This window comes from Oxyura jamaicensis, chromosome 3 (genome assembly GCF_011077185.1).
Source record: "Oxyura jamaicensis isolate SHBP4307 breed ruddy duck chromosome 3, BPBGC_Ojam_1.0, whole genome shotgun sequence".
NCBI classification, from domain to species: domain Eukaryota; kingdom Metazoa; phylum Chordata; class Aves; order Anseriformes; family Anatidae; genus Oxyura; species Oxyura jamaicensis.
Genome location: NC_048895.1, coordinates 39,862,795 through 39,890,272, shown reverse-complemented (window position 1 = coordinate 39,890,272; position 27,478 = coordinate 39,862,795). Strand labels below are relative to the sequence as shown.

General features: G+C 40.9%; 1 protein-coding gene across 7 annotated transcripts in view; it reads left to right on the top strand.

Moving 5' to 3' along the window:
- EDARADD (EDAR associated death domain) overlaps nt 1-27,472 on the top strand; it is a 31,688-nt gene extending 4,216 nt beyond the window's left edge. The window contains exons 1-6 of one of the 7 annotated variants that reach the window (XM_035322113.1): nt 6,840-6,974; nt 15,849-15,907; nt 17,587-17,626; nt 20,683-20,771; nt 23,813-23,858; nt 26,364-27,472. In XM_035322113.1, coding sequence (XP_035178004.1) covers nt 15,905-15,907; nt 17,587-17,626; nt 20,683-20,771; nt 23,813-23,858; nt 26,364-26,740 — 555 coding nt within the window. In that variant the 5' untranslated portion in view covers nt 6,840-6,974; nt 15,849-15,904 and the 3' untranslated portion in view covers nt 26,741-27,472. Of the gene's footprint in view, nt 1-6,839; nt 6,975-11,824; nt 11,967-12,502; nt 12,817-15,845; nt 15,908-17,585; nt 17,627-20,682; nt 20,772-21,349; nt 21,483-23,812; nt 23,859-26,363 lie in introns of those variants that run through there. The other 6 variants (XM_035322114.1, XM_035322110.1, XM_035322111.1 and 3 more) reach the window with 6 other exon arrangements.
- The last annotated feature ends 6 nt before the right edge of the window (nt 27,473-27,478 follow it).

Genomic DNA, 27,478 nt, shown 5'->3' with positions numbered 1-27,478 from the left:
GATGGCTGGCCGAGGATTAAAGGATGTAGGATTAAAGGATGTGACCTGCTTTTACTGTAATAAAAGGGGTCACATGAAGAGAAAGTGTCGACAGAGAATAGAGGATGAAAAAATGTTTAAAGAGGACTAGGGGTGTCAGGGGCTCTATTTGCTGGGGGCCCGAAAGAGAACTGAGCCCTTGATAAAATTAAAGATAGGTCCCCAGCACGAGGAAGTTGAGTTCCTCATAGATACAGGGGCTGAAAGATCTACAGTCCAAAATTTGCCTTTAGGATGTGAAATTTCGGCAGAGAAGGTCCAAGTGATTGGGGCCAAAGGGGAACCTTTCGGGGTCCCTGTTATCAAGGAGGTGTTAATCGAATTGGATTCTAAACTAGGGGTCGGATCTTTGCTCCTAGTACCTGAGGCAGAATATAACCTATTAGGTAGAGACTTAATAATAGAATTAGGGATAGGCTTAGAGGTGATAGATAAGGAATTAAAAATTAGGTTGTGTCCCCTGAGAGCGGAGGATGAGCAAAGCATAAATCCTGAAATTTGGTATACTCCAGAAACTGTTGGAAGATTAAATATTAAGCCCTTTAAGGTAACCCTAACCAACCCAGATGTACCAACGAGGATTAAACAATACCCCCTGTCTGAGGAAGGCAGGCAAGGGTTAAAGCCTGAAATTCAACGGTTATTGCAGCAAGGGTTGTTAGAACCCTGTATGTCCCCCTTCAATACTCCAATATTACCAGTAAAAAAGAAAGATGGTAAATATAGATTGGTACATGACCTAAGAGAAATTAACAAGAGAACCGTGACCAGATTTCCTGTTGTGGCAAATCCTCATACTTTGTTAGGTCAATTGAATCCAAATGATCAGTGGTATAGCGTAGTGGACCTAAAGGATGCATTTTGAGCATGCCCCCTGGAAGAGAATAGCAGGGATTATTTCGCCTTTGAATGGGAAGACCCAGATACCCACCAGAAACAGCAATTACGGTGGACAGTCCCTTCCTCAAGGATTCACCGAATCACCTAATTTATTTGGAGAGGCCCTAGAACAAATTTTACAAGATTATGAAAGGACACCAGGAGTAACATTAATACAGTATGTGGATGACTTGCTATTAGCAGGGAAAGATGAGGATGTTGTTAGACAGGCCAGCATACGATTGCTAAACTTTTTAAGTTTGCAGGGATTAAAAGTCTCACGGTCGAAATTGCAGTTCGTGGAACAGGAAGTAAAATACTTAGGTCACCGGCAGAGTAGGAGAACTAAGAAATTGGATCCAGACAGAATTAACGGAATATTAGCCCTAAAAGCCCCACGGACCGAGAGGCAGGTGCGACAATTATTAGGGCTAACTGGTTATTGTAGACAGTGGATTGAAGATTACAGTGGGAAAGTAAAATTTCTCTATAATAAATTAATTAAGGATGGATTGCTAAAATGGACAAAAGAAGATGAAGTACAATTAGAGAAATTAAAAGAAGACTTAGTGCCCCCCCCCAGTGTTGAGCCTTCCAGATTTGAGAAGGCCGTTTTTCTTATTTGTGAATAGTACTGGAGGCACTGCATATGGGGTACTGGCCCAGGAATGGGCGGGGAGTAAGAAGCCTGTGGCATATCTATCTAAATTATTGGACCCGGTTAGCCGGGGCTGGCCAAGCTATTTGCAAGCAGTAGTGGCAGCTGCCTTATTAGTAGAGGAAGCACAGAAAGTTACTTTTGGAGGAGAGATTAAAGTAATATCTCCGCACGATATACGGGGAGTATTGCAACAAAAAGCGGAAAAATGGATTACAGATGCAAGACTACTAAAGTATGAAGGAATTTTAATCTCCTCTCCGAAATTGTCATTAGAAACCACTTCCCTGCAGAATCCTGCTCAGTTTCTCTATGGGGAGCCAAATGAGTCCTTAGAACACGGTTGTCTCCTAAACATAGAAGAACAAACAAAATTAAGACCAGATTTAGAGGAAGTGGAATTGCTGACAGGGGAACAGATATATGTAGATGGTTCCTCACGAGTAGTGGAAGGGAAGCGGAAATCAGGATATGCATTAGTGAATGGGAAAACTTTCAAAATAATTGAATCTGGACCTTTGAGCCCAAGCTGGTCTGCACAGGCTTGTGAGTTATATGCTATCCTGTGGGCCTTAAGGTTGTTAAAGGACAAGAGTGGTACCATATACACAGATTCAAAATATGCCTTTGGGGTGGTACACACATTCGGTAAAATATGGGAAGAGCGGGGGCTAATAAATTCACAGGGAAAAGGGTCGGTGCATCAAGAACTGATCACTCAAGTTTTGCAGGCCCTAAGAGGGCCTAAAGAAATTGCTGTAGTACATATGAAAGGACATCAGCGAGGCCTCACTCCTCAGATCAGAGGAAACAATTTGGCAGACCAAGAGGCCAAGAGGACCGTGCTGATGAATATACGAATAATAGAGACGAGGGAAAAATGCACAGACTGTGGCAATGATTTAGGAGAATTCCCATGTTACGACTGCTGGGAGGACTTCGGTATGGATGCAATACTATGCCGGTGCCATATCCAAGAAGGGGAAAAGGAAGGACCCATGCATTGTTATCACCACAGGCCAATTTATAATTTGTTTTGTTTTACTATACAAGAAAAGAACAAGATGATTCAAATGGGAATAAAAGAAACTGATAAGGGCAAATGGATGCTATCGGATGGATGGGAGGTGCTTTTGAAATTGACACCCTTGAGGGTATTACAAAGGTTTCATGAAAAGACACACTGGGGAACTCAAGCATTGGTAGATCAGTTTGTGATAAAATATATGTGTATCAGGATTAATAATATAGCAAAGCGAATTGTAAATGACTGTATAATTTGTAGAAAGGTAAATGCCCGACAAATGAGGGAAAGAGTGTTGGGGGGTCGGGAATTGGCTCACCGGCCTTGCGCCAAAATCCAATTGGACTTTACGGAACTTCCAAAAACAGGGAGATACAGGTATTTATTAGTGATTGTGGATCATTTTATGCATTTTGTTGAAGCCTTTCTGACGGTAAGAGCTACGGCTCAGACCATGGTAAAAATATTACTTGAGAATATTATTCCTAGATATGGAATTGTGGAAACAATTGACTCAGATCGAGGTCCTCATTTTATCTCTAAGGTATCTCGAGAAATCATGAGAGCCTTAGGAACAAAATGGGAATACCATACTCCATGGCATCCCCAAAGTTCTGGAAAAGTAGAGCGAATGAATGGTGAAATTAAGAAACAACTAACTAAACTCATGCTAGAAACCAAAGCCTCTTGGGTAAAATGTTTACCTCTCGCACTTTTAAATATATGGACACAGCCCAGAACGGATGTAGGAGTCTCTCCTTTTGAAATGTTATATGGTATGCCCTATGATTTGGAACTGCCATCAGACCATCCCCAATTACAGGACGACCAATTGAGGCCCTATTTAATACAACTCATGAGCTGACACAGGGAGCTACAAGCAAAAGGTTTGGTAGCACAGCGTCCCCGGCTAGATGTAGCAATTGATAAGGTACAACCCGGGGACAAAGTTTCAATTAAGACTTGGAAAGAGACGTCTTTAACGCTGCGTTGGGAAGGTCCCTATGTTGTGTTACTCACCACTGAGACGGCTGTCTGGACAGCGGAGAAAGGATGGATGCATGCCAGCCGTGTGAAAGGACCAGTTCATGAGGATAGATGGGAAGCTGCCCTAGGTCCCGAGGATTTGAAGCTGACACTGAAGCGAACCCAGTAAGTACCTGGGTACAATTTAATGGCCACATAGCAAATTCCCCTGAAGAACACTGCTGCTGCTGAGAAGAATTAATACCTTGTAGTTCGCTGCAACTGAACTGACAAGCGAGGCAGAGAAGTGAAACGGTGGGGAGTTGAGGGGCTGAACAAGGTCTGTTTAAAACATCTTGGGAAAAGATGGGTCCTCGCTCTCTTCTGCGATACATGGGAATTAGTGTTATAATTTTAGTAAGCCATGTGTCTGCACACCCTCACCAGCCTTTCAAATGGAGCCTGATTCTAGGATAACTGATAACTAGGAGGACCTAGTTACTGTTCAACAGGTAACTACGGCAGGGGCTCCCTGTTTTCGCACCTCTCTGTGTGATTTGGTGACAATTGAACCGTGTGACAATGGAACGGAATACTATTTCTGTCCACTATCCAACCCTGGAAGAGGATATTGTAATTATCTGAATCATTATTACTGTGAGTATTGGGGGTGTGAAACAATTGCATCATCTTGGGGGCCTGGAGCCCCCCAAAAATGTAGGACAAGGACCTTATGGATGCAAACATTTGAGCAATGGTGGACATACTGTCCAGTCTGGTTACAGAGGAAGCCTATCATTTTTTGGGAATTGCAGTTTCTTATACACAGTTGTTACAAATCCAGGCGATACTAGTTGGATGCTAGGGAAGACGTGGGGCGTCAGATTCTATGAAACTGGAACAGACAGAGGGGGGCTTATACTAATAAAAAAGGAGGAGGCCGATAAAACCTGGATAGTGGGGCCAAATAAGGTGTTGTCAGGAAGTGACCAGAAAATCCCATTTGCAAGAGGCGTGATGACGACGACCATGGTGCCAATTCTAACTTCGAATGACTCGGGAGGTTCAGACAGCTGATGAGGTAGAAACTAATACTATAGCTGAGAATAATATATGGGGGGTCATGAAAGCTAGTTACCAACTCTTAAACGAAACAAATCCAAACATGACAGAACATTGCTGGCTATGTTTTAGTGTAAGACCCCCATATTACGGTGCTATAGGGGATCTTGAAGAACCAATTCGCACAAATGAGAGCAATCCTTCCCAATGCACCTGGGGAAGAGATGTAGGAGTAACACTAACGCAGGTAACCAGGAAAGGTAGATCTATAGGCACAGCTCCTGATGAAAAACGTTCTTTGTGTAAGGTCATGGAGAATAAAAAACCGTCAGCTGAGTGGTTAATACCCACCAATAATGCTAGGTGGGTTTGTTCGTCTGTAGGGGTAACTCCTTGTCTGTCGCTAAAACTTTTCAACGCATCTCATGATTTTTGTGTACAGGTAATAATTATACCAATAATCTTATATCACCCTGAAGAGTATGCGTATACCCAACACACGGTAGCAAGCTATCATTTGGAAAAAAGGGAACCATTTACAGCCCTAACTCTGGCCACTTTATTAATTTTGGGAGGAGCAGGAGTCGGTACTGGGGTCGCTTCACTAATCAAACAAAATCAGGAATTCACCTCTATGTATCACCGTAGATGAGGACTTGACCCGAATTGAGCAGTCTATTTCTGCTCTAGAAAAATCTGTGAGGTCCCTCTCAGAAGTCGTATTACAGAATCGTAGAGGATTAGATCTATTATTTTTGCAACAGGGCTGGTTATGTGCAGCTCTGAAGGAGGAATGTTGCGTGTATGCTGATCATACTGGGGTGGTAAGGGATACAATGGCTAAACTCAGAGAGAGATTGGAAAAAAGAAAGCGAGAGTATGAGAACCGACAAAGTTGGTATGACTCTTGGTTTAATTATTCACCTTGGCTTACTACTTTATTGTCAACCATGGCAGGTCTGTTATTATTATTAATAATAGCATTAACTTTCGGGCCATGTATCCTCAATAAACTAATAGCTATTGTAAAGAATCATCTAGAGGCAGTGCATTTAATGCTCCTCCGTGCTAGATATCATCCGGTAAATACAGATTAAGACATCATAGAAACGCTGGCCCTTAGTAGCCAGGCGTTGCAGAGGTTCAATGAACAAAATGAGTAACCAAAAGAAAAAGGAGAGATTGTAATATACAATGGATGCTTGTTCATTGTCTTTTGTATTATAGAAGAGCAAGGAGCTCTGTTTAAAGAGTGGGGGTAGTGAAGGCTTCCTGCTGAGACAAGAAACTGTGAAGCACCCAGTTAGATATTTTGAAATTCTTTACTTAATGTAGCTAAAGAGTTCCCTTGAAACGGGCAAGGAGGGGAGGGAGTTTCTCTCTCACCTTCTTCCCCCCGTTCTTTTCATCTTTTGTTTAAAGCCACTGTTGCAAGGCTCATGTAACCACTTCTTGATAAATTGTTAAACTAATTTGGCATCATCCTTCCTTCCTGCTTCATGCTGGGCCGACATGACCAAATAAGGAAAAGAAGTTGAGTCACAATGCAGAGGAAGACTACAGCCTTCATCTTCACGACCACCAAAGGGACTAAGACGACCCCCTAACAACGGCATGCGCAACTGCAGAACATACCGGATGTGCTGCCTATTCCCGGAACTGCCGAGTTATAAAAAGGGACTCTGGTGGGGGGTGTTTGCGCACCGTTGGCGGAGCAGAGACTCCCCGGCCACCCAGCGCTGTTTTGCTTGCTGGCTGCTTACTCAATAAACTTAATTGTATGATTGAAGCAATGCTCTCTGAAATTAATTGAGAGGTAACTTATAACAGTACTGATAAAGTTCTGCCACTTCTGTTATTTCACTTGATGCTTTCTGGTCAGATCTTATTTGCCTGAATTGAGCTCATGCTCTCTGGTTGTACACAGAATTTGAGTGTGGTCATCTGCTGTGTAAAAATGTATCTTAGAAATTATTACACTTAAATGAGCAAACAGGCAAAATGGGGTGGCTTCACATTTCACCTTACAAGAAGCTTGGTCAATCACAGCTGCTTTCCCAAGTACATGAACTAGATTTCAGTAACGTGACACGTGGTTTTCTGGAAATTTTTTGCCATTGAAACTTTTGCCTTTACTTATTTATTTTTCCAAATTAACATTTGAATGACTCATTTCTAAAATTAGCAAAAGTAAACCAGAGGAATCAATACGTCACAAATTCCTGTTCAAGTCTGGCAAACACCAGCAGTGAGAGTACAGTGTCTGTTGGGCAATGTAGTATCTTATGGGAGGCTACAAAGATCTGAGGGTACAGTAAGGCAACAACTTTTGGTAAAATATCTGATGTAAGTACAAAAAGCAGACAAGATGTGGGGCATGTGAGTTCTGTGGTCCATTAGGACCACTACAGCTGAAGGATCTGTACACCCGAAAACCTGTTTTTTTTTCCAGCTGTGTCATTAGGCCTACTATGAGTTTTTATATCTTGTTGCAGAGAAGCTGCAGATGCCCCATCCCTGGAGGTGGTCAAGGCCAGGCTGGATGGGGCTTTGGGCAACCTGGTCTGGTGGGAGGTGTCCCTGCCCATGGCAGGGGGTGGAACCGGGTGGTATTTAAGGTCCCTTCCAACCCAAACCATTCTGTGATTCTATATCCTGTTCTCACCTACTGGTGTCTGTTGCAAATAATTTTTCAAAGTACCCACAGATGTCTAGATGAGCAAGAGAAATGTGAGGACTACAGCCTGTAAATGGACAAAACAGTGTAGGTCCAATGCAATACAGTGATTAGAAGGGAAATTCCTAATACAAAAATAGCATTCAGCAATATCTTGACAGTAAGTATAAGAAGAAGCAGAAAAAAGGAATTAAATAAAAATAAAAAATAGCAAAGTATAAAAGGGGAGCATGCTTTAAAAAAAGTTTTTGTAGGTGATGGAAAAATTAACTACACATCTTCACTATGCACCTGTATCTTGATTCCTATGTTTCCTGTATATGTATTACTGCTGAATGCTTACAAAGTGCTTTTTGTCATGTATGGCAGCATCACCTCAGTCAAAAGAGTAGATGTAAAGTAGTCTCTGATGGCTTACTGTCATTCCTGTAGTACCTGTCATTTCTGAAGAAGGAGTATTAAAGAAATGACTCCACTATGTCAAACTTCTGAATGTAACAGGTGCAGATGAATGTAAGTAATCTGGTTTCCAGAAGCACCCCAAGATTTATGCACTTTGTGTGTGTGTGTGCTTATCTGTCAACAAACCTCATGGTGAGGCACAGGTGTCAACTAAATTATTGTATGTTCCATGAAAACGAGCAGCCAGGCAGGGAGCTAATGCCCTGCTAATGCCCCTTCAGAGGGATAAGCTGCAGCATGAAGCCAGTCGTATTACACTCATTTTCACTATTTTCATCCAGAGGACACAAAGTTTCACTGCTTCTGTGGCTCGTGTTTGACTTGGATGCAGCACAGCCCCCAGAGTGGTGGGAACATTCCCGTATCGTGCAGGCCTGTAAGGCAAACAGATTATCCGTGGGCTTACGTAAGGTGGTCTAGGTACGTCATTTCTTATCTTTTCTCCATATAGTGTTGTTGCTGTCAAATAAATGTTTAAATTGTGACATTCCTGTGCAACTGTAAAAGAACAGACCAGTATAATCACTGGCAAAGAAAGTAATTTTAACTTTTTAGCTGCTGGTTAATTATTCCTACTCCAAAACAGGCTGAGAGCTTTAACAAACTGGTCTAGCAACGTATTGAATTTGCTGACAGTTGAATGCTATAGAAGGATACCTGTGAAAGAAAATGCCAGGATACATTTCCTAACTCTACTGAAATATGCTAGAGATGAAGAGTTTATGTTGAAACAGAAGTATGCTATTTAATAAAAACTCCCTTAAAGATTGTTGAAATGTACAAAGCAAATGAAGAAGAACAAAGAAGGTTGCCTCACAGTACTGGCAGGCCCACAGCTAGCATCATTATTAACAACCCCTCTCAGTGAGGGGAAGATTATCATTTCATTAAGTCAGTGGTGTGGCAAAAAAAAAAACTGAGGATCAGTTAGAAGAAAGTTTTGGGGGGGAGTTAGCAGTAATATTTTACTGGACAGGAATATATTCTCCATGGGACAGAAGTTTCACCTGCAATCTTGTGCTCAGAAGACAAGAAACCCCTTTGTGAATGTGAGTTATTTCAAACACTAAGCTAGCTGACAATCTGTTATGTTACCAGATAATTGGAAGACCTTTGGGAAAAGTTTTGTTTGTTTTAGGGCTGGAGAAGGGATGAGAAGAGCCAAGTGTAGCCTTGGTTTGTAAAAACACAATTTAGGAATAGTCATTTCATATTTGAGTGTAAATTTACAAAACCCTGAACTCTTTACCTTATCGTTAGTTGCACTGAATTTAGCAGCTTACAGGGTTGCAGCAAGATAAGATATAGGTTGTCCTTAATACAAAAATTTGGTTAGAGAGCTAATCCACTGTTTTAGAGAATGGCATTGCTTAAAGTTATCTTACTGTTTTTTAATTTTTGTGATACGGCTGTATTTGGTTTTGATAAAATAATTTCTGTTTTTCTTGACTGGTCATTTACTTAAGTAGCAAAGAGCTCTGTGTATCTCATTAAAGTATGATACATGAACAGGCATGTAACAGCCAAATGAATCTGTACTGTTGACAGTGCACTAGAGATATTTACATGTAATTGCAGAATATTCCTTAAGTACTATGTAAAAAATGTTAAATTATGATGACTAGCCTAGGTTTTGAGGCAGTAATGTTGTTTAGACTATTGGCCTCTATTACCAAATTCAATTATTTTAAAGAGTACTTTACAAATAACTTAAAAAAAAAAAAATTGAAAAGCTAATCTGGTTTATTGATACACTTAAAAAAAAAAAAAAAAACAAACACATGGTTTTTAACAGCATTAATCAGTTTTGATTGCTGGTACAAGTGTTTCTCTGATAGAATTATTATGTTATTGTTGAATAAAATTATTTCTGAATACTAATGTGGGAAGATTTCAGGGTGTAAGTTATTGTAACTATGTGCCATGTTGATGGTAAAACCTGGCTTAACCCCTAGCACCAGTGATCAACACATTTTCGTAGTTTGCAGCTGCCTATGCAACAATAGTACCCTAGGGATATTTTGAAGGATGTTAATGGATACATTTTTATACAGCTTATACACATATTTCTGGAATGTGCTAGTAGTCACTGACCATATCTGCTTCTGGGGTTAAGACCAGTAGTCTTCAAACAGCACACAGCGACAAAGATATATGCAGGTCTTCGGGGCAGATACAGCATTCATTTTGTTGAGGCATAAGCTTGGCAAGTTTGAAGCCCAGAGAATTCTTAGCTCTGCTGGGGCTTTGTCATTGCTTACAATTACAGGAGCGGCTCCAATTGTTACTCCAGCATTTGTGCAGATCTCTGCTGGCAAGAATATATTTTCTCCTCACTCTCAGCCTAATTATCCATCACCAAAAACACTGCCTCTCTAAGGAAATACAGGACAACATACAGAATCAGCTATTTTATTTCTAATTGGGCTCAGGGTTACCCTTTCAACATAAGAAATGCCTCTCTTTGGGAATGAGTTTTGGTATTAACACGGAAGCAGTCAGTCCATACAGTGAACAGCCAGACTCAAATGCTAGACCTAAAAAATAGGGGAAAAAAAAGTTTCTCTGGTGCTTTTTACCTATTATGAATGACAGAAATATTAGTGATGTGTTAGCTCTACCTTGCAAATTAAGATATCTATATGCAGAGAGAGAAAGATGTGTACATATTTGCATGTGTGTGAGACTCAGAGGCAAAAACTCCATTTATGTCAGGCAAAATAAGGAAAACACTCTAAATCTTCTAAATACCACACCATCGTTGTCATTAGTAGGTTGATTTAGGGGTATGCTATAAAAGTTATCCTCACAAAAACTTCTTTCCTGAGAATTCACAATTTCACAATTAACAGAATGATTGAAAAAAAAATTACAGGTATTAGTAAAAATCCCGAGAGCAGCATGAGCTGTTGTTTTCATTTATGTTCTGAATATAAGAGCAACTTAATGGTTATCATATATATATATATATATTAGATTTGTAAAATGTATGAGATAGAAAATAAACTGTGCAGGAGCACTCAGTTTGCAATGCTTTCTGGACCAAGGGAACTTCTAGTTCCTCCAGTGTACGGTGGTTGCCAGAGGTGAAACTCTGCTCTGGTGAGGCTGCACCTGGGGCACTGTGTTCAGCTTTGGGCCCCTCACTACAAGAAGGACATCAAGGCCCTGGAATGTGTCCAGAGAAGGGCTATGTGAAACTGGTGAAGGGCCTGGAGCACAAGTCCTGTGAGGAGCAGCTAGGGGAACTGGGGTTGTTTAGTCTGGAGAAGAGGAGGCTCAGGGGAGCCCTTATTGCTCTCTGCAACTACCTGAAAGGAAGGCGTGGGGAGCTGGGGGTTGGCCTCTTCTCACAGGTAACTAGTGATAGGACTAGAGGGAATGGCCTCAAGTTGTCCAGGGGAGGTTCAGGCAGGAAATGAGGAGACATTTCTTCTTGGAAAGAGTGATCAGGCATTGGAATGGGCTGCCCAGGGGGGTAGTGGAGTCACCATCCCTGGGGGCGTTCAAGGAAAGGTTGGACGTGGTGCTTAGGGACATGGTTTAGTGGGTGACATTGTAGGGTGATGGTTGGACATGGTGATCTTGGAGGGCTTTTCCAACCTTAATGATTCTGTGATTCACCTGTGAAGTGACCTCACTGGGTCACAGGGGAAGGTAGCTTAGACACAAATGTAGCCTGCGTAATGGCATGTTGGACAATTCAGTCAGTTTGGCTGGTTTATTTTGTGTGTATTGTACAGTAAGTAACTATCTCATCTTTCTTACTTAGAACCTGATTTTATGCATGGACCCCATTTAAGAAATCTGTATTACTGTAAGTGTGGCGAAGCCCTCAGTGAGAGAATGTGGCAGTGGGGACCTAAAGCGCTGCCATCAAAGGACTGGGCATCAGCCCGGTATCGGAGGTGCCTGTGGTGCAAGAGGCCGGCCTCCAGCTGCCTGCCAAACCCGGCGCGGTTTGTGCCGGGGCTCCTCAGCCCCGTCCCGGCGAGGGCTCGGCGAGCCGGGGGTCGCCCCGCTCCTCCTCCGCACCCCGCCGAGCGCCTCCCGTGCAGCCGGGCCGCCCGGCGCCTACCTGCGGCAGGAAGGGGGCGGCGCGGCGCGGGGCGGCGGTTCCGGGCACGTCGGCGGGCGCCGCTCGCTCCTCGTGCTGCGCTGCGCCCCCATGGCCGCGCCGCGGGACCCGCTGCCCCTAGGTGAGGATGGACGGCACGGACGGGACGGGAGCGGGGCGGGGTGGGGCGGGCGGCGGCGGCCCCCCCGCGGCCGCTCCCCGCCCCTGCGGCAGGTCCCCGCCGCCGCGGGGTCGCCACGGGCGCTGCGGCCCGCGGAGCGCGGCTCGATCCGTGCCCCGAGCCGGGCACCGCCGCCCTCCCGAGCCTCGAGGGGAGCCCGGCCCGGCAGGGATTAAAAAAGCAAAAACTCGAGGGGTTGTCGGCTGCTCCCTTCCCCCCACGCACGCTAATTAAGCACGGGAATAATTTATCATGTGCCGCGCTGGTGTGATTTAGTGCAACTTGTCTTGTCAAGCCTGCTCCGGCGTTTAGGGTGTTAGTCGGGCTTGCTAGCAGCGCCTTATAAAGCCTTTATCCTTTATTTCTTTCCCTTTTTTTTTTTTTTTTTGAGATCCTGGACTCTGTGTGATTAGCAAGGAAACACTTCTTAACTTGCGTGGCTAATGGCACTTGGAACTTCGGAGTGCCTTTTCTCAGGCCTGCCCGTTTTAACTTACCTATCCGCACATGCAATAACAGAGTTTTGAGTAGTTAAGAGTAAACAAAAAAGCTCAAGCTTACAAGCTTGTTGCACAAGCTTTAGACTTTTTCAGAGAACTGAATATTCTAATGTAGCTTGCTGTCTTTCCTCCTCTTATTTGAATCTGAAATTAATGTGCTTTCTGTCAAAACACAGTTGTGATTTGTATTTAATCAAAGGGTTCACCTCTAGTTGGGGTGATCACTTTGTCTGAGGTGTACTTCGGACGTGAATGTCCTGTGTCGGTGTGAAAGAAGTCTTCTACGGGTATGGTTGGTTTACAGAACGAAAGTAGGCCTTACATTCTTCACGCACTGTTGGTGGTGTCCAGGTTACATTGCAGGAAAAAAAATGTAGCAGGGGAATGCTGTAGCTGCTGCGTGGTGCTTGGCGAACCTCTGCCTGCTCAGAGGTCAGAATTCTGGGGGCTCAGAAACTCGCCTTCAGGCTTCCTTCCCATGCGCAGACAAAGAACAGATGTAGGGCTGGAAATTTGCAGGTGTGTGAGTAAAACTGACATGCTGTTCACACGGCTCTCAGTGCGCAGCGCCGCATCCCTATTAGGGTAGCAGTACTGAACAAACTGCTGGTGGGCACGAGCTGGCTGCTCCCATTGCAGGCTGCTTGTGCTGGACAGGCTTGGGCAGAAGAGCCCCGACAGCTGCTGGGCAGCCAGCATCAGGTGCTGGGAGCAGAAAGGAGCCTTGGGAGCAACCACTGAACCCAACCTATGTGCGTCTGGGTTGATTCACGTGTGAATTGTGGGGAGGTAAATGCACTCCAGTGGCTGAATGCTGTCAGTGGGGAGAATGGTGATAGTGATTTTTTTGAACGATCCCAGAAAATGATGTTATTAAGTTGTCTGTCAAGGTAAGGGAAATCAGGTGGCCTGCACTGAGGAGTCAGCTGGTATCTGTATTTCCTGTCAGCCTTTCAGTATGTAAATCTGTGGATGAGATAAACAGAACTTTCCTCCCTGCAGTTCTATGCACCTGCATCCAGCTGTATGAAATGAATTGCAGTCAACAGTTGGAGATAAGTGTGGGAAGGAGAGAGGGGACATGGCATTTTAATTGCCTTATTCACAATTAAACATTAAGTCTGTGGTTCTCTAATTCTCCACCAACTACCAGTGGTCAACAAGACCATGGTGATTCATCTGCAGCCAGTATACAGAGCATTTATTCAGAGGTACAAATACTCATACGTGTTCATGCCACCTGTAGAAAACGTTGGAAACTGGTAATGCTCTGCCAAAAAAACAGGGAATTTGAAGTTCTTCATAAAGAATTAGAAAAGTGGGAGGGAAGGAAATTAGGCGTAGGGAAGGCAATACAGTTTTTAAATAATATTTTCCAAGATGGATACTAAGAAAGAAAGGTGCAAGTCAGTTTTGCAGTTGGTGTGTTTCTGTGTGAGACCTAGAAAGTGGGAGTCAGTTAAAGGCACCACCCAGTACCCCATCACCTCTTGTAGGGTCACCCTGGGGTCTGCCAAGGCCCCATTCCAAATCCCTGTATTTTCAGACCTTCACCCATTTGCTCAGTGCTTCCCTCTGGGTTGTGTAAAGTAAATAATTGCTGGTGTTGCAATCTATGTTGGCAGTGTGATGCCTTGGAGGTGTAACGGCAATAGGGGAGGAAGCTTTCTGTAGTTACAGTAGCCACTGAGGTTCACCGAGGCATTGACCGTTTGGGGAGTCTGCTTTCATCTACATTAAGGTTCCCCTTAAATTATGAGGGCAAAAGGTCTTTTTTTTAAAAAAAAAAATATTTTTTATTGCAGCCAAAAACTTGCAAGGAACAGTTGTAAGGCCTCCAGAATAAACAGAATAATCCCTTTGCTAACAGATTTGTTGGGTCTTCACTGACAGTAGAAGGAACAGTGAGATTTTGGATGTCTTTGGTTTTGCTTGCCTCCCCATGCCTCCTTGTTTTTCTGCTCTCCTTTTCAGGGTGGGTCCCTCAGCTGCTCTCTTTGCCTCAGCTTCCTCCACAGCTCCCCAGCACACAGTTCCCACCTAAATCCTCTGCTTTTGGCCCAACTCCAGCAGCACCTTGCTCTAGTTTATCGTCAGACTCCTGTCCCAGTCTGAGCCTCACCCTCTCTGCATTGAAGTTGGGAAGCTTACGGCCGTTTGTGCTGGCCCTTGCTGTCAGGGCAGGCTTCATGCAGAGCGTTCTGTTAATGCCATGCTTCTGGAGCAGGGATTTAATCCCGAACAGGGCATGTGCGACTGGAGTATGGCGTTTTGGTTTGGTTTCCTCTTTTGTATGTGTCTTCCTAAACTTTGTGCTGCAGCTGTCTCATAGGAAATTTTATAGAGCTCTGCCTTTTAAAAATGTTTAACATACCTGTGTGCAGAGGATGTGCTCCAGCCTTGCGGAACTGCTAAATCTGAGTTAAAATAGGGTCTGTGTAACTTCAGTGCTATGTGGGGCCTCAGTGTTTATACTGTGCGTTTTGATTCCTGTATGTGCGAAGGGAAAAAGATAATCACTGAATATTGATATCAAGCACATCTTTCTGGTTGAGGCTGAAAACATTGTGGTGAGTAAAGGAGAGAGAGTGACAAAAATGGAGTGAAAATCCTACTACATCTCTTGAAATGCTTTTCATCGTTTTTGAAAACCCGATGCTTAGCAACAGAACAGATCTTCTGTGAGGGAAGATGAAGGCACTAAACGAAGGAGTGCAGTTGTCAATCCTGGCTTGTGTATGAGATTTGTTTCAGGTTCTCTGTACACTTTTGGTCACTATTCCACTATTATTTGTCAATTTAGACATCAGTGTAGAGCAGTTGACAGTTAATGATTCACCTGCAAGTGCTTTGACGATTTATTTTTGTGTGCTTTTGATGTTAATATAATTGAAGTTTATGATTCAGTTGCATAAAAATAATTGATGTTTACCTCAAATGGGGCAGTGGATATGTTTACTGTTTGAATTATTCCTTTAAGGAAAAAAATGGAGTGCTGCTGCTTGGAGAACAAAACTTACCTTTTAGCAGATTTGTTGGATTTTACTCTTTACTGCTGAATTGCCTTGTGAATTATTTATTTGTTTTCACTAAAAATAATTCGGAATTTTCATTTCAGTCTATTTTTTGTTAGTGTAGAGTTGGATTTCCCTGTTGCCAATACTTTCTCATCCCTGTGCTAGTATCTGTGATGTTTTCTACCGTGTAAATGAAGCTTGACATAATGCAGGTAATGGCAGTGTAGCTATGCTTTGCCTTGGTCAGACAAATAAGCAAAATATGAATTTCCAGACAGAAATATTTTGAGGATTATGCATTGATAAAGCTTACTTATTTCCAGCAGATCACGGAGCAAAAGAGCCAGTAGAGGATACAGATCCAAGCACACTTTCCTTAACAATGGTACGTGTTGCTGCTCTAACAAAGTTAAAATCATTAGTTCTCTGTAGTTTTGCAATGCAGAAATGAGTAAAATATTTAAGAAACTCAAACCATGTGTGTATATATATAGGGTTTTGCTTCTCTGTATAATTGTGTTAACTTACTAACCTTGTACATTTCCGATGTGAATTAAAAAAATGGCAACAGGTGTATGAGCTGAGTTGGGTGGTATCAGGTGAGCTGTCCATTGGTTTGCCTTTAGAGAGGCTATGACTACCATTTTTTTAATCTAATAAAAAAAAGAGAAAGATTAGTGCTGACCTTCGTCTGTCTATATGGATTGGAAGAAAACCCAGCTAAGGCTTAAAATGTAAGTTGTATTAAGTTGTTATTCCTTCCTGTACCTATTTTGTCTGATGAGCTCAGGTGATGGGAAGATGTAACCAAAAGCTGGTGCCTTACAGCAGACGTGGGTAAACCTAGGGAGAGACCAAACAGTGCTCTCTAGTGCTTGCTCGCAGAGCAACACCATTTATGACAAACCTTTGTGTCGTAGTATAAGCATGCCAATGTTACGCTGGAACAAGGACTACATCAAGTAAAGGGAATATGAAATTCTGAAAAGTTTTGTAAGTGGAGTTCTTTTTGAAGTTGCTATGGATTACTTCCTCTGGGGAGAAGTAACAGTGCTGTGTAGCCAAGAGAAGACTGTTCTCTAGTGCAGTTATATAAACAGATTCAAATGCTCTGGTTTATTTTATGGATGGTGAATGAACAAGCTATTGCTTTCCCTTGGTGCTTTCTTCTCATTTTGAAGCTTTGCCACAGGGAATTAGCAAGAAACTTTGAAAATGTCACTGGTACTTTAAATGCTGATCCTTCCCTGGGATCCATTATTGCAGTCTGCGTGCATGCATTTGTGTTAGCAGGCTTTTATAAAATATACAGGCTTCTGTGACCAGTTTTGTTAATAGACTAAGTTAGAAGCTGTTATTTTTTGCTACGGGGAGTATTTAAAAGGTGGGGAAGAGTTTGAAAACAGATGAAAGTTTGCTTATCCCTACCTCCTTAAATTAATATGCCTTTAATCTGTGTGCTTGGTTATCAACTTCTATGAAATGTTTCACCTATTTTTATGTAAAGATAGGGGTCATAGGGAAGGAGGTGGATTTTAGGTTTAGTAGCAAGTTATAACAGATGCCTGGAAATGAGTAGCTATCTCCTTAGACTCAGTAACAATCGTTTTCTTTTGCATCTTAATCATCTTTTTAATTTTAGAGCAGAAAGGAATGATTTTTTTTTCCTTTAGTGCAGTAACATTTTAATAAAGGTTTATGTCTGTTAAAAGAGCTTTTGAAATCATCTCTGTTACTCTTCATTTGCATTACTTTTTCTAGATTGCTATCTTGCTGCTTAAATGCAAAATTTCTTTTCCAACCTGTGCTTCTTCACTGAACTGTAATAACTTTAAAAATACTGTAGCAAACAAGAAAGCTATTACTTTTGCATGCAGTAATCAGCAGCAGTGGTAGTATCTCAGTTTCTGTATAAGAAGCACATTACTCTATCTGACAGTAGATAGATCAACTAGTAGCAATTTTAGAGATACAACTATAATTATGCAGTTTTTATATACTCTTTCTCCAGCAGAATTACACCCAAGATAACAAACATTTGTGTCTCTTGCCTTTTTGTGACAGACTGAAAAATATCCCATCCAAGACACAGGAGTACCTAAAGGTAAGCACTGTGAATTTTGTCTTTTAGGTTGTGTGTCATAAATCTGTGTTATACACAGTAAGATCATCAGTGTCATCCAGAAGATGGAAATACTCTTATTTTTTCCTAGATGTTTTTATTCTAAATGTAATACATCATCTTCTATATTTTAAGGTCAGTGGGGTATATATTACAGGTTCTGAATTTTTCTGTCCAAGTTTAGTTATGATCTAAAAGTCACAACTATCTGCAGAACATCTTGACTCAACATGCAAGGAAAATACAGTGGTGCCACCAAGAACAGTGTTCAGAGAACAGAGGATAGAGATACAATAATGTTAAAACACGGCTTTGAAGAGATTACCGGTGCCTTCAGATTATCAGAAATATAATCCAGAAATATCTTGCAGTTCTCTTGCCTCCGATTGCATTCCCAGCCCTATAACCAGTTAACTCTTTATGCCATCTTTACTTTGAGCAGCAGGTATGAATACCGCTCCGTTTGGAAGCTATCACGTCCTGTGCAGGTTCTGTATTGCACTCAAGTCAAATACTTTAGACTGTGTCAATACGCCTTTTATGGATTCCTTGACACGTGGAGTGTTGTTTTTTGTTATCCTTGTCTTTGCCATTGGCCGGATCTCCTTTGATGAGCGCTGTGCAGCTCAAGTGTTCTGCACACTGCATTGCACAGAAAGTCTGCACTGGGGCAGACACAAGAAACAAGGCAGAAGCTAGTCGTGATGGAAACTTTGCTGAGGAGCATGGGCAACACACCAATAGGGAGGATTAAAGAAAGGTTAGAGTGTTATTTTGGGGGGCTTAAGGGAGCCAGCCAGAGAAAATGAGCATCTTCGCAGAAGTGCCCAGTGGAGAAGTAGAATGTGGGATGAAAACTAATTTGAAATTTTAAATTACCTTCTGTTTAATTGCAGTCAGGTGGTTTGTTCCTTCAAAACTATTCACTAACATTAAAGAAATTTCTCCGTAATGTTCTTTTCCTTGTCATATTCTTAATCCCACCCATGACATTAGGTCCCCCTCAGAATTAATTAGATAAATTTCTAAATTTCTAATATTGTCAAACTTGCTTGAAATCCACTATTGTGTGTTTTAAATGCATTTAATTTAAAAAGGAAAACTGAAAGGGAGTGGAAACTTCAGTGCTTTTTGTAGAAAGGAGGTGGACTTCGTGTGTTTTTAATTTTTTAATTTACGTTCTTGCCAAGTGTAAAGAGATGTAAATACCAACATAGCTTAAAAAGATGTAAGTAAGTACTAATATAGCTTGACAGTTCCTCTTTAGAGTAGGAAGTGTTAAAAATACCTCTTAATACTCTGTTCATTTCCGGAATCTATTTTTTTTTTTAATTATTACTATTATTTTTTTTATGTTTCTTGACTTTATTTTTCAAAGTATGTCTTCCTTACTATGAATTTTGAAACTTGTATGACATCAGTGCTATATAGTGCCTTAGGTCATACCTTTTCAGTTCGCTCAATGAGAAAGTATTTTCGTAACTATTGCTATAAAAATATAGACTGAGAAATGTGAGCCTGTGAGCTAAAGAATGTCACAGGTGTGCAGGCTTGATTCTGTGTAACACAGAATTCTGTTTGCTTCAGATTTAATGGTTGAATAAACAGTATGTTGGCCTTGAGGAGTGGGGGGACAGTTTTGTTCCTTTTTTTCTCAGTTAATTAAGGAACCGTTTGGGGACCTTACTTATCCAAGGTCTTAGCACCCTCTACTGATGATGAATTAAAGGGGAGTTGAGTGAGCTTCTCATTTTGCAGGATTAGGCTTAATGTTTACGTCATGCTTTGACTATAATTATGCTTCCACTCAAATTCTGAACAAATTTGGCACGTAGTGTTTCCACACAAAGTGGAATTTTTATGCCAATAGTTAGCTTTTTCAACCAGACTTCTGGGGAATTTTGTTCCTTGTCGCTGGACCTATGGTTGTACAGAAAAAAGATGGTGCTTATTAAACATTTACCCTGCTGGCAGAGGAATGCTATTTGGCTTTTAATTTCAACAGTCTTACAAAAGAAGAGGAGAACCATGGTTTCTTTATTTTTTTCCCTCACAAGTGTAAGGTTGACTTCTTCGATTCAGATGAATTTCTTGAGTGAGATAAGGAGATATATCTTCTTTCTGTTACCTGACAGTTCATAAAAGTAATAGCAGTTCTTCCATGAGATCATACCTCCTAAATAGCGAGAAGAAATGTACTACAGATGCAGTTTCCACCAAGGAGTGTTCAGATACGTGTAGAATATAACCTCTTTTAAGCTCCTGTTAATGGTTAGTCAGCACCTGACCCATGGGATTTGTGCAGATGGCTTGATAACGTGGCCCTTGTTAATCATGCAGAGTGAAAATTTCTGTTTGCGTGAGGTTCACAGAGGGTTTATGCATCCCTTGTATCCCATTTTGAGGGCTGAAGTAAAGCTTGAAAGGTAATCAGTTTGTGTAGTATTGGGGAATGTTGTATTTTTCAATGGACTACCAAAGCAGGTGATAAATACACTTTGAAACAGATTATTTTAGTGTTTCAGGAAACTTCTGTGTAGTAGGAATAAGTAGGATGAGCCTCATTCACAGAGGGGCAGAAGAAAAAATACACATTTACGTAGTACATGTTTCATCAGTGATAGTTATAATTGTGATGAGAAAAGCAAAGCAGAAAGATTATACTGACTTGTAAGTCTTCTTAAGTCTGCTTTGGTGTATTGGCTCAGTTAATATTCTCTTGGTACTATTCCTGGTCAGCTCTCTGAAAGAATATAACTCTTGCCTCAAAAACAGCATGACGGTTGTTTCTTAAACACTAATACACTAATATTTGATCTCTGTAAGGGTGTTTTTTCTTCATACAGTCATGGACTGCATGACTGTTATGGTCACTGCCAGTTTATTGGTTTGGGCTTTTTCATCCTGCATCTCCCAGTGACTGATCATGATATGGAGTTAAATTTTGTATGCTGGACACCTATAATGTGTGTTTGATAGTCTTACTGTTTGAGTTTGTATTTGCTTGGAAGACCAGTTTTTTGCAATCTTTGTCTCAGATGAGGAATACCTAACAGATCAAGTAACGTTGGAAATTGCATCTGTGAACATCAGGAGTCTTACATCAGATACTGGCCTAGTCCAACAGGTAAGAAAAAATGATATCTGTATGTAAACTAAGTTATTGCTGTTAATTAAATGTTAACAAATGGATATGTTTCAGACTCTATGTGGAGAGCACGGAATTACTCAGTAAAATTGACCAGAAATAGGCTCCATTTTCCAGAGTTCAATGAAGTGAGCTTTTGAGGAGAAAAGTAAAAGAAAGGCAAAATAATTATTAATGTTTGCTTTGTAGTTTAACTAGGCTCTCATTAGCAGGAGGTGCTCTGAAGAAGAGCCAGTGCAGAGTTAAGGCTTTGTCATGCATACTCTCCCTCTTCCCTGCTGGAAATAGAACCAGAGCAGAGAATAAATAAAGCAGGATGAATCCTGGGTTTTGGACTACTTGTGTCTTGTCCTAGGGAGGCATTTGATTGTTCTGCTTTGACTGTGGGACACTGCTCTATCCATAGTGGAAATACTCTCCACTGAGTGTAAAGTCTTACGTTGCCAGGGTGGGCAGTGCTGAGTGGCCCCCATGGTTACCATGATGCTCCATGGTTACCATCTTTCAGGTGAATGTTATTTGCTGAATTTCAAATCGATTCTCTTTGGGTTGAGCAGAAAACATGGAGAAGAGAAATGAATGAGCAATGTCCATCAAGACGAAGAATTAAAAGGAGTTCCTTATGCCAGAGTCCCAGCTGACTTTCATCTAACAAACATGGGTTTGGTATGCATTTCACAGATGATGGAGGTAACTGTCTCATTCCCATCATCAAGAAGTTCCCATCATTTGTTGCCTGCTTAGAGTTGCTATAAAGATACTTCAGCATACTAGTCTGTTAATAGTTCTACAGAGCTGGAAAAAATTCTGCCTATCTTCAGACTGTGCATAGGCTTATAGCTTTGATTAAACCTGTAGAAGTTGATTGAGTTTTAATTGTAGGCAAAAAAATACTCTTTCCTAATACCTTAATTTTTTGGACAGTGACAATATATCATGGTATTGCAATTACGTTACAAGAAAATAATCTTCAGTAAACCTGAGTGCATTTGGCTTGACAAAAGTGGGTAATAACTGATCAGTACACATACCAATTTTGGAAACATAAGAATGGCACAGGTAAGTATCCAAAGTATTTCTCTGTACTTCTTGCAGTACTAGCCACTCCTGTTATTTTTGTCGTGAGACATGAGTGTAACGGCATCTCTAAGAGGCATTCCGGTATTAGCTTTCACCATGAACTTGGAACTTTCAAGAATTCACAAAGTCTGGAAAAAGTTATTGAAGCTCAGGACAGCAACTGAGCTATTGTAAACTAAGTGAAAAATACCTACCACTTTTCCTTTCCCCCCCCTCTCTTTTGTTCTTGTTTGTTTGTTCATCTTTAAACAGAGACTTGAGAAGGCTGATCTGTGATGGGAACTGCTTGTTCTCCCAATAACTTACCTTTATGGGGATTTGCTCCTCAAGACTCAATACCGTTCTACTTTTAAAGAATTAGAGGAAATTGAGACAATGGCTATAATTGGGATTTCCATTTCTAATTTTTCTTGAACTTTGGGTGCTCACGTGGCCAAAAAGGCCAAGATTCTAAATTTAAGAACCTCTGTCCATGGAAAGCTTATGTGGTGTCACTGGAGAAGCAGACTACTGGAAGATAATGGCAAAGATGATTCTGTTGCAAGTGGCATGTGCAACCTCAGATCTCTTCTGAGCAGAGATCAGTCATTGTGGGATGATTTGATGTTGCATGCATGTCCTTGCACTTTCCAGGGAAGAAAGAAATGCTGAAAACAACATGCCCATTTTTCCTTCCCTGACATAGTCTTTAAATATTGTGGGGATAACGTGCCTTCTTGATCATTGGATGCTGCATGTATGTATGTTCACTACATCAGCTGAAATGACCTATATTCTATTTTTAGTGGATTTCTTAGTACAGAAGGTTTAGTAGGTAGGAATAGACTGGTGTTACACAGTGGTCTTGTGTTTGCATGCACAGCTTGCAAAATGCGAAGAAGCTTGCTGTGATAGTTTTGAAAGAATGATGCAATACAAAAATCAACAATGCTTTATTGCAGTTATCTAAGGGGAAAATCCCCTACTGCTTTCATCTTTAAATCCTCAATAGAAGAAATCTATTTCATCTGGTTCCACACCCGCATAGTTTAAGTACGGGCAGCTGCAGTTTCCTACAATCCTAGGATCAAGGTGCTGTCCTTCCAGTTTTTAGATGTTGCTTTCTAAATAGTAGAATTGAAGTGTTAAAACGTGTGTTGCAGTCTCAAGCTGCTGAATATTTTTGCTGTGTTTAATTTGTGGACAAAAAGCCCCTGAGGGTATGTTTGCTTCAAACAGGAGGACGGCTAGATGTGAGCCAGCAGAAATGTTCAAGCCCACCTGTTGTCCAGAAAAAAATCTATGTATGTAGATAAGTTTGTAAAAGAGCTCCTCCACTTTTACTAGATCAATGAAGCATTCCCTTACTGTTGCACGTTACAGGCAAAGATCTCAGGTTTCAGGTTATAAAACTTATAAATCTTCTTAATCAAACCATATGAATTATTAAACAGTTTTGTACATACGGTAGCAAAAAAAAAAAAGCTGTTTTTCAAGTGTACAGTATGAGTAGTATTTCATGACTGTGTACAGCGAAGGTCACCTTGTAAGAATTGGTAAGTGCCCAGACTATAATTTTTCAAACAGCAAGGGCTGTAATTGGTGTTCGGTTAACAACAGTCAAATAATGAAAACTAAACAAAAGTGAAAAATATGGACAGGAGTAAAGAGGGGGAGTAAGAGCATATTATTCAAAAGATGTAACCCCATAGCCTATGATTAATAAGGATGACATTCTTCAGTAGATAAAACCATCCAGGCTATTTTGTGAGCCAAAAACATAAAAATGCTGCCTGAATAGTCTGCAGATTGTCAGTAATTTCTCATACCAGGTATGTTCCCTGTCTGACAGGTAGCTTGGGATTCTTCTAAGTAATCTCCTGCCACTTATAAATTAGCCAAATAGTTACTCTGGTGTTCAAGTACGTTGTTTTGATTTATATTTATTCTCTGCTTTGTAGCCAGAAAACAAAGACACGCAAAACCATACCGATGAATCACTTTCAGGTAATATATCAGCTTTCCTCTATGTATTTTATTTCTATATTTTCTTTGAGAGGACTTTATTAAAAACAGCCATTCATCGTAACCCTAAACTTCCTGGATAATCAATGCTTGTGCTCATTTCATTACCAGTGTCGCTTACAGCGACCTCTGTTGTAAAGGGGGTGATGATCAATAATGCAAACCATACAAAATACATAAGTTAGGCTGTCCAAATGCATCTAGTACACCCACTTTGGAAAGAAATCTGTAAACAGCTATTTGGAGAGAGCAGAAGCTGGCCGTGGGGGCTTATCCCATAGTGGTTTGAGCTCAGCTGGAGGCAGGCTGAGGGGTGGTGGCCTATATACAGCCCAGTTGATTTAACAGCGGAGAACTGTAAATCAACGTTTAGTAAAGAAAATTGTGTCATGTAACATTAAGATAATGCAATTAGGTAGGTAGGTCATCATTTTATCCAACGCAAGTCATCTTAGAAAACTAGGATTCTGTATAACTCTATCAATAATCTAGTACAGCAAGCACCAGAAGCAGGTATCTACAAGAAGCAGGTTGGTTTAGTTTTGTTTACCTGTAGTTGAGCCCTTTGCTTTCTTTACCCTTTCTCCCCTACTTCTGTTGGAGGATAAAACATACTCTGGCATCCTTGCAAAGCAAAATAAGATGAAATTAGATAGGGCGTTCTCCTGCCCTTTGAGCTCAGCCAGAACTTTGATTGGTTTACATTCATTTTGCCTTGCTGGTGTAAGTAAATCCTGCTATGAGTGAAGCAAGCAAGTTTTGTCTCACTTCAGCAAGAGTTTAGAGTGCACAAGAAGAGCAGAATACCTAATAGATACATTTCGTAGAGGACAGCTGTGAGGCCTATGGAATACCTGAGAGCAAAGATGTTACCAGAACATGTTTCCCTTTAAAAGGGAATCTGAGCATTTGTATCAAGTTATTTGTCTGCAGCAGCGTTGTGGCACGTCCTGACTTGTTGAAAACTTACGAAGTTTTCTTTGGTGTACTTCAAAAAACAAGCTGATGAGCAGCATTACAAAAATAACAATAGCCTGTTCTTCCCTTAAAAGCAAACAAACAAAAAAACAAAGTACACGCAAAAGCTTCGTTCAGCTCAGTCGCTTTCATCAGCACCAATATTCAGCATAAAAAGTCACTTTCTGAAGGTCTTTCTGGAATTTACACACTATCTTACGATAATTACTGCGAATGGAAATAAATAAAGTAACACATGGTGTTATCTGTAAGAGTAGGCAGCACTGACTGCTAGATTTGCCCTTTCCTAGGGATACAGTTCAGGTCTCTTGAACTGGCACTGATCCAGCACTTCTACATCAGAGTCACTGATTTATTTATTCACAGTCATTTGACACCAAAGCACACTCATTGTTTTTAATCAATCTTTTGATCTATATCAGTTTTCTTATTGTAGCATTCCTTTTTCAGTGAGTTTCATCCTAAGTAAGATTGTAGTTACTTCCCTATTTCATGCTCTACAATGAGGCCAGAGGGCAGAAGTTTTAGGAAGTGCTTCTAGGCTGCATCCATTATCCACTGCTCTTTGGACATATCAAATTCTCCCTGCCTTCAAAAAGTGCTTGTTAGGGTCATATCTGCAACCGAAATGCTGAAACAACACCCTAGGCTACTGCAGTGCTAAAGGTTTTAGTATTTAACTAGAACCATGGCTAGAACTGTTTTCCATATGCTTTTACAGGTTATTAATACATAATATGTAGTATAGTCTGATAGCACGGCATTGTTCTCGGCACTGGGCAGATACTGTGTGGAGGATACCTCTACATGGCAATTTTTGATATTTCATGTAGAATTTGGAATATATCACCACCTACTTCCAGCAAATCGATATTCTTATTTTTCTACATGTGGAGGAGCACTCTCTTTATTTCCTTCTATAATGTATATTTAAAATAGACTTGCCTGATGTAACAGGGACAACTTTTATTCTAAGAGCCCTTACAAAACAAAGGAAAACAAAATATTTCTACTTTGTCATCATGTAAAGATTCTCCTGGTGCACGTATTTCATATTGTTATGAAAGCAGCAGCTCAGAAGTGCAAAACCTTTGCCTTGATCCTGCAACAGATCTATACAAGACGCAGGTAATGTGCACATACTCCTGTTGGTGATGTATGTAGGGGTTATGGCAGATTGAAGGATGTGATGTAGTTCCCAAAAAAGAAAAATGGAATATCCCAGCTTACACTGGAAGGAACTGTACATCTTTTCTGTAAGAGGATAAATATGATGCTTTCAAAAATACTGTCCTTTTGATTATAGCCCATGAACATAGGCAAGAGAACTTGTAGAAAGTTAATTTCATGAGTACTTCATAGGGAAAGGCATTAATATGCCACTATTCTTTTTCAGAAATGATTGTGAGAAATATAATGCTCTTCAAACATTTGTGCTTTTACATTCGTTCTTGGTAAAACCACAGCAACAGATCCTAACTTTTCTTCATGTAATGGTTTTAACTGCAGATCTCAAGAAAAGCTGCAAAGAAAACAGCACCTGCTCCTTGTGCTTATTTCGTGCACCGACCATCAGCGACATGCTCAATGATGAGGACTTGTTGTACACAGTGAGGCTAAAGCTGGATCCCTGCCACCCAACAGTGAAAAACTGGAGAAACTTAGCAAGCAAGTGGGGGATGACTTATGATGAATTGTGTTTCCTTGAACAGAAGCCCCAGAGTCCTACCTTGGAGTTCTTGCTACGGAACAGCGACAGGACTGTGGAGCAGCTGATTGAGCTCTGTAAATTTTATAAGAGAATCGATGTTGTGAAAGTGCTGCTGAAATGGGTGGAGGAGGAATGGCCCAAGAGAGGAAACAGAAATTACCAGAATGACTTGTAGGTCAAAGAAGATTTAGTCACTGCTTGTGAAATGTTGGGACTAGCTGCCACTAGTAGATGGGAAGCTTCCCTTGTGAGAGAGAGGCAGAATCTGTACGGACAGTTTGTATACCGTGTAAGCTTTATGTACTGTATACACATATATATGGTCTGTGCCCTCAGGGCTGCAAAGATAACCTTTCAGAAGTGGATGGAATAATGCAGGTTGTGTTCTTGAGTCTGCAAATGCTTCCTAAGTAGCAGAAGAATGAAAAACCTAGACCACTGGTTTTACTGCAGCAGTTGCAAACCATGTCAGTTGTGTGTTGTTGCTATTGGGGAAGCCCCAATTAGAAGGCAAGTCTGCCTTTCTGGCAGCCCTTCCACAACTTTTGTGTTTTACCTGTTAGAAGATGAGAGGGTGTTTTTTTTTTTTGTTGTTGCTGTTCTTTTTTGTTGTTCTTTTTTTTTATTATTTTTTTTAAGCTTTATGACACTGTTTTTGGCACAGGAACACCTCAGTGTTCCAAGTAGCAGTTTGGATTTGCATATTTGAATTAATTCAATGTTTAAACATCACATTCAGGTAGTAAAATTAAGTTTTGAATGTCTTTTACAAACAAGACTAGACATTGAAGTAGATGTATACTCATACATCATAGGGCGTATGTTTGCTATGAAGAAATCATGCAATTCAGAGAGACTTTCCAGACCATAACTTTAGGGATTAAAAAAAAAAAAAAAAAAAAAAAAAAAAAAA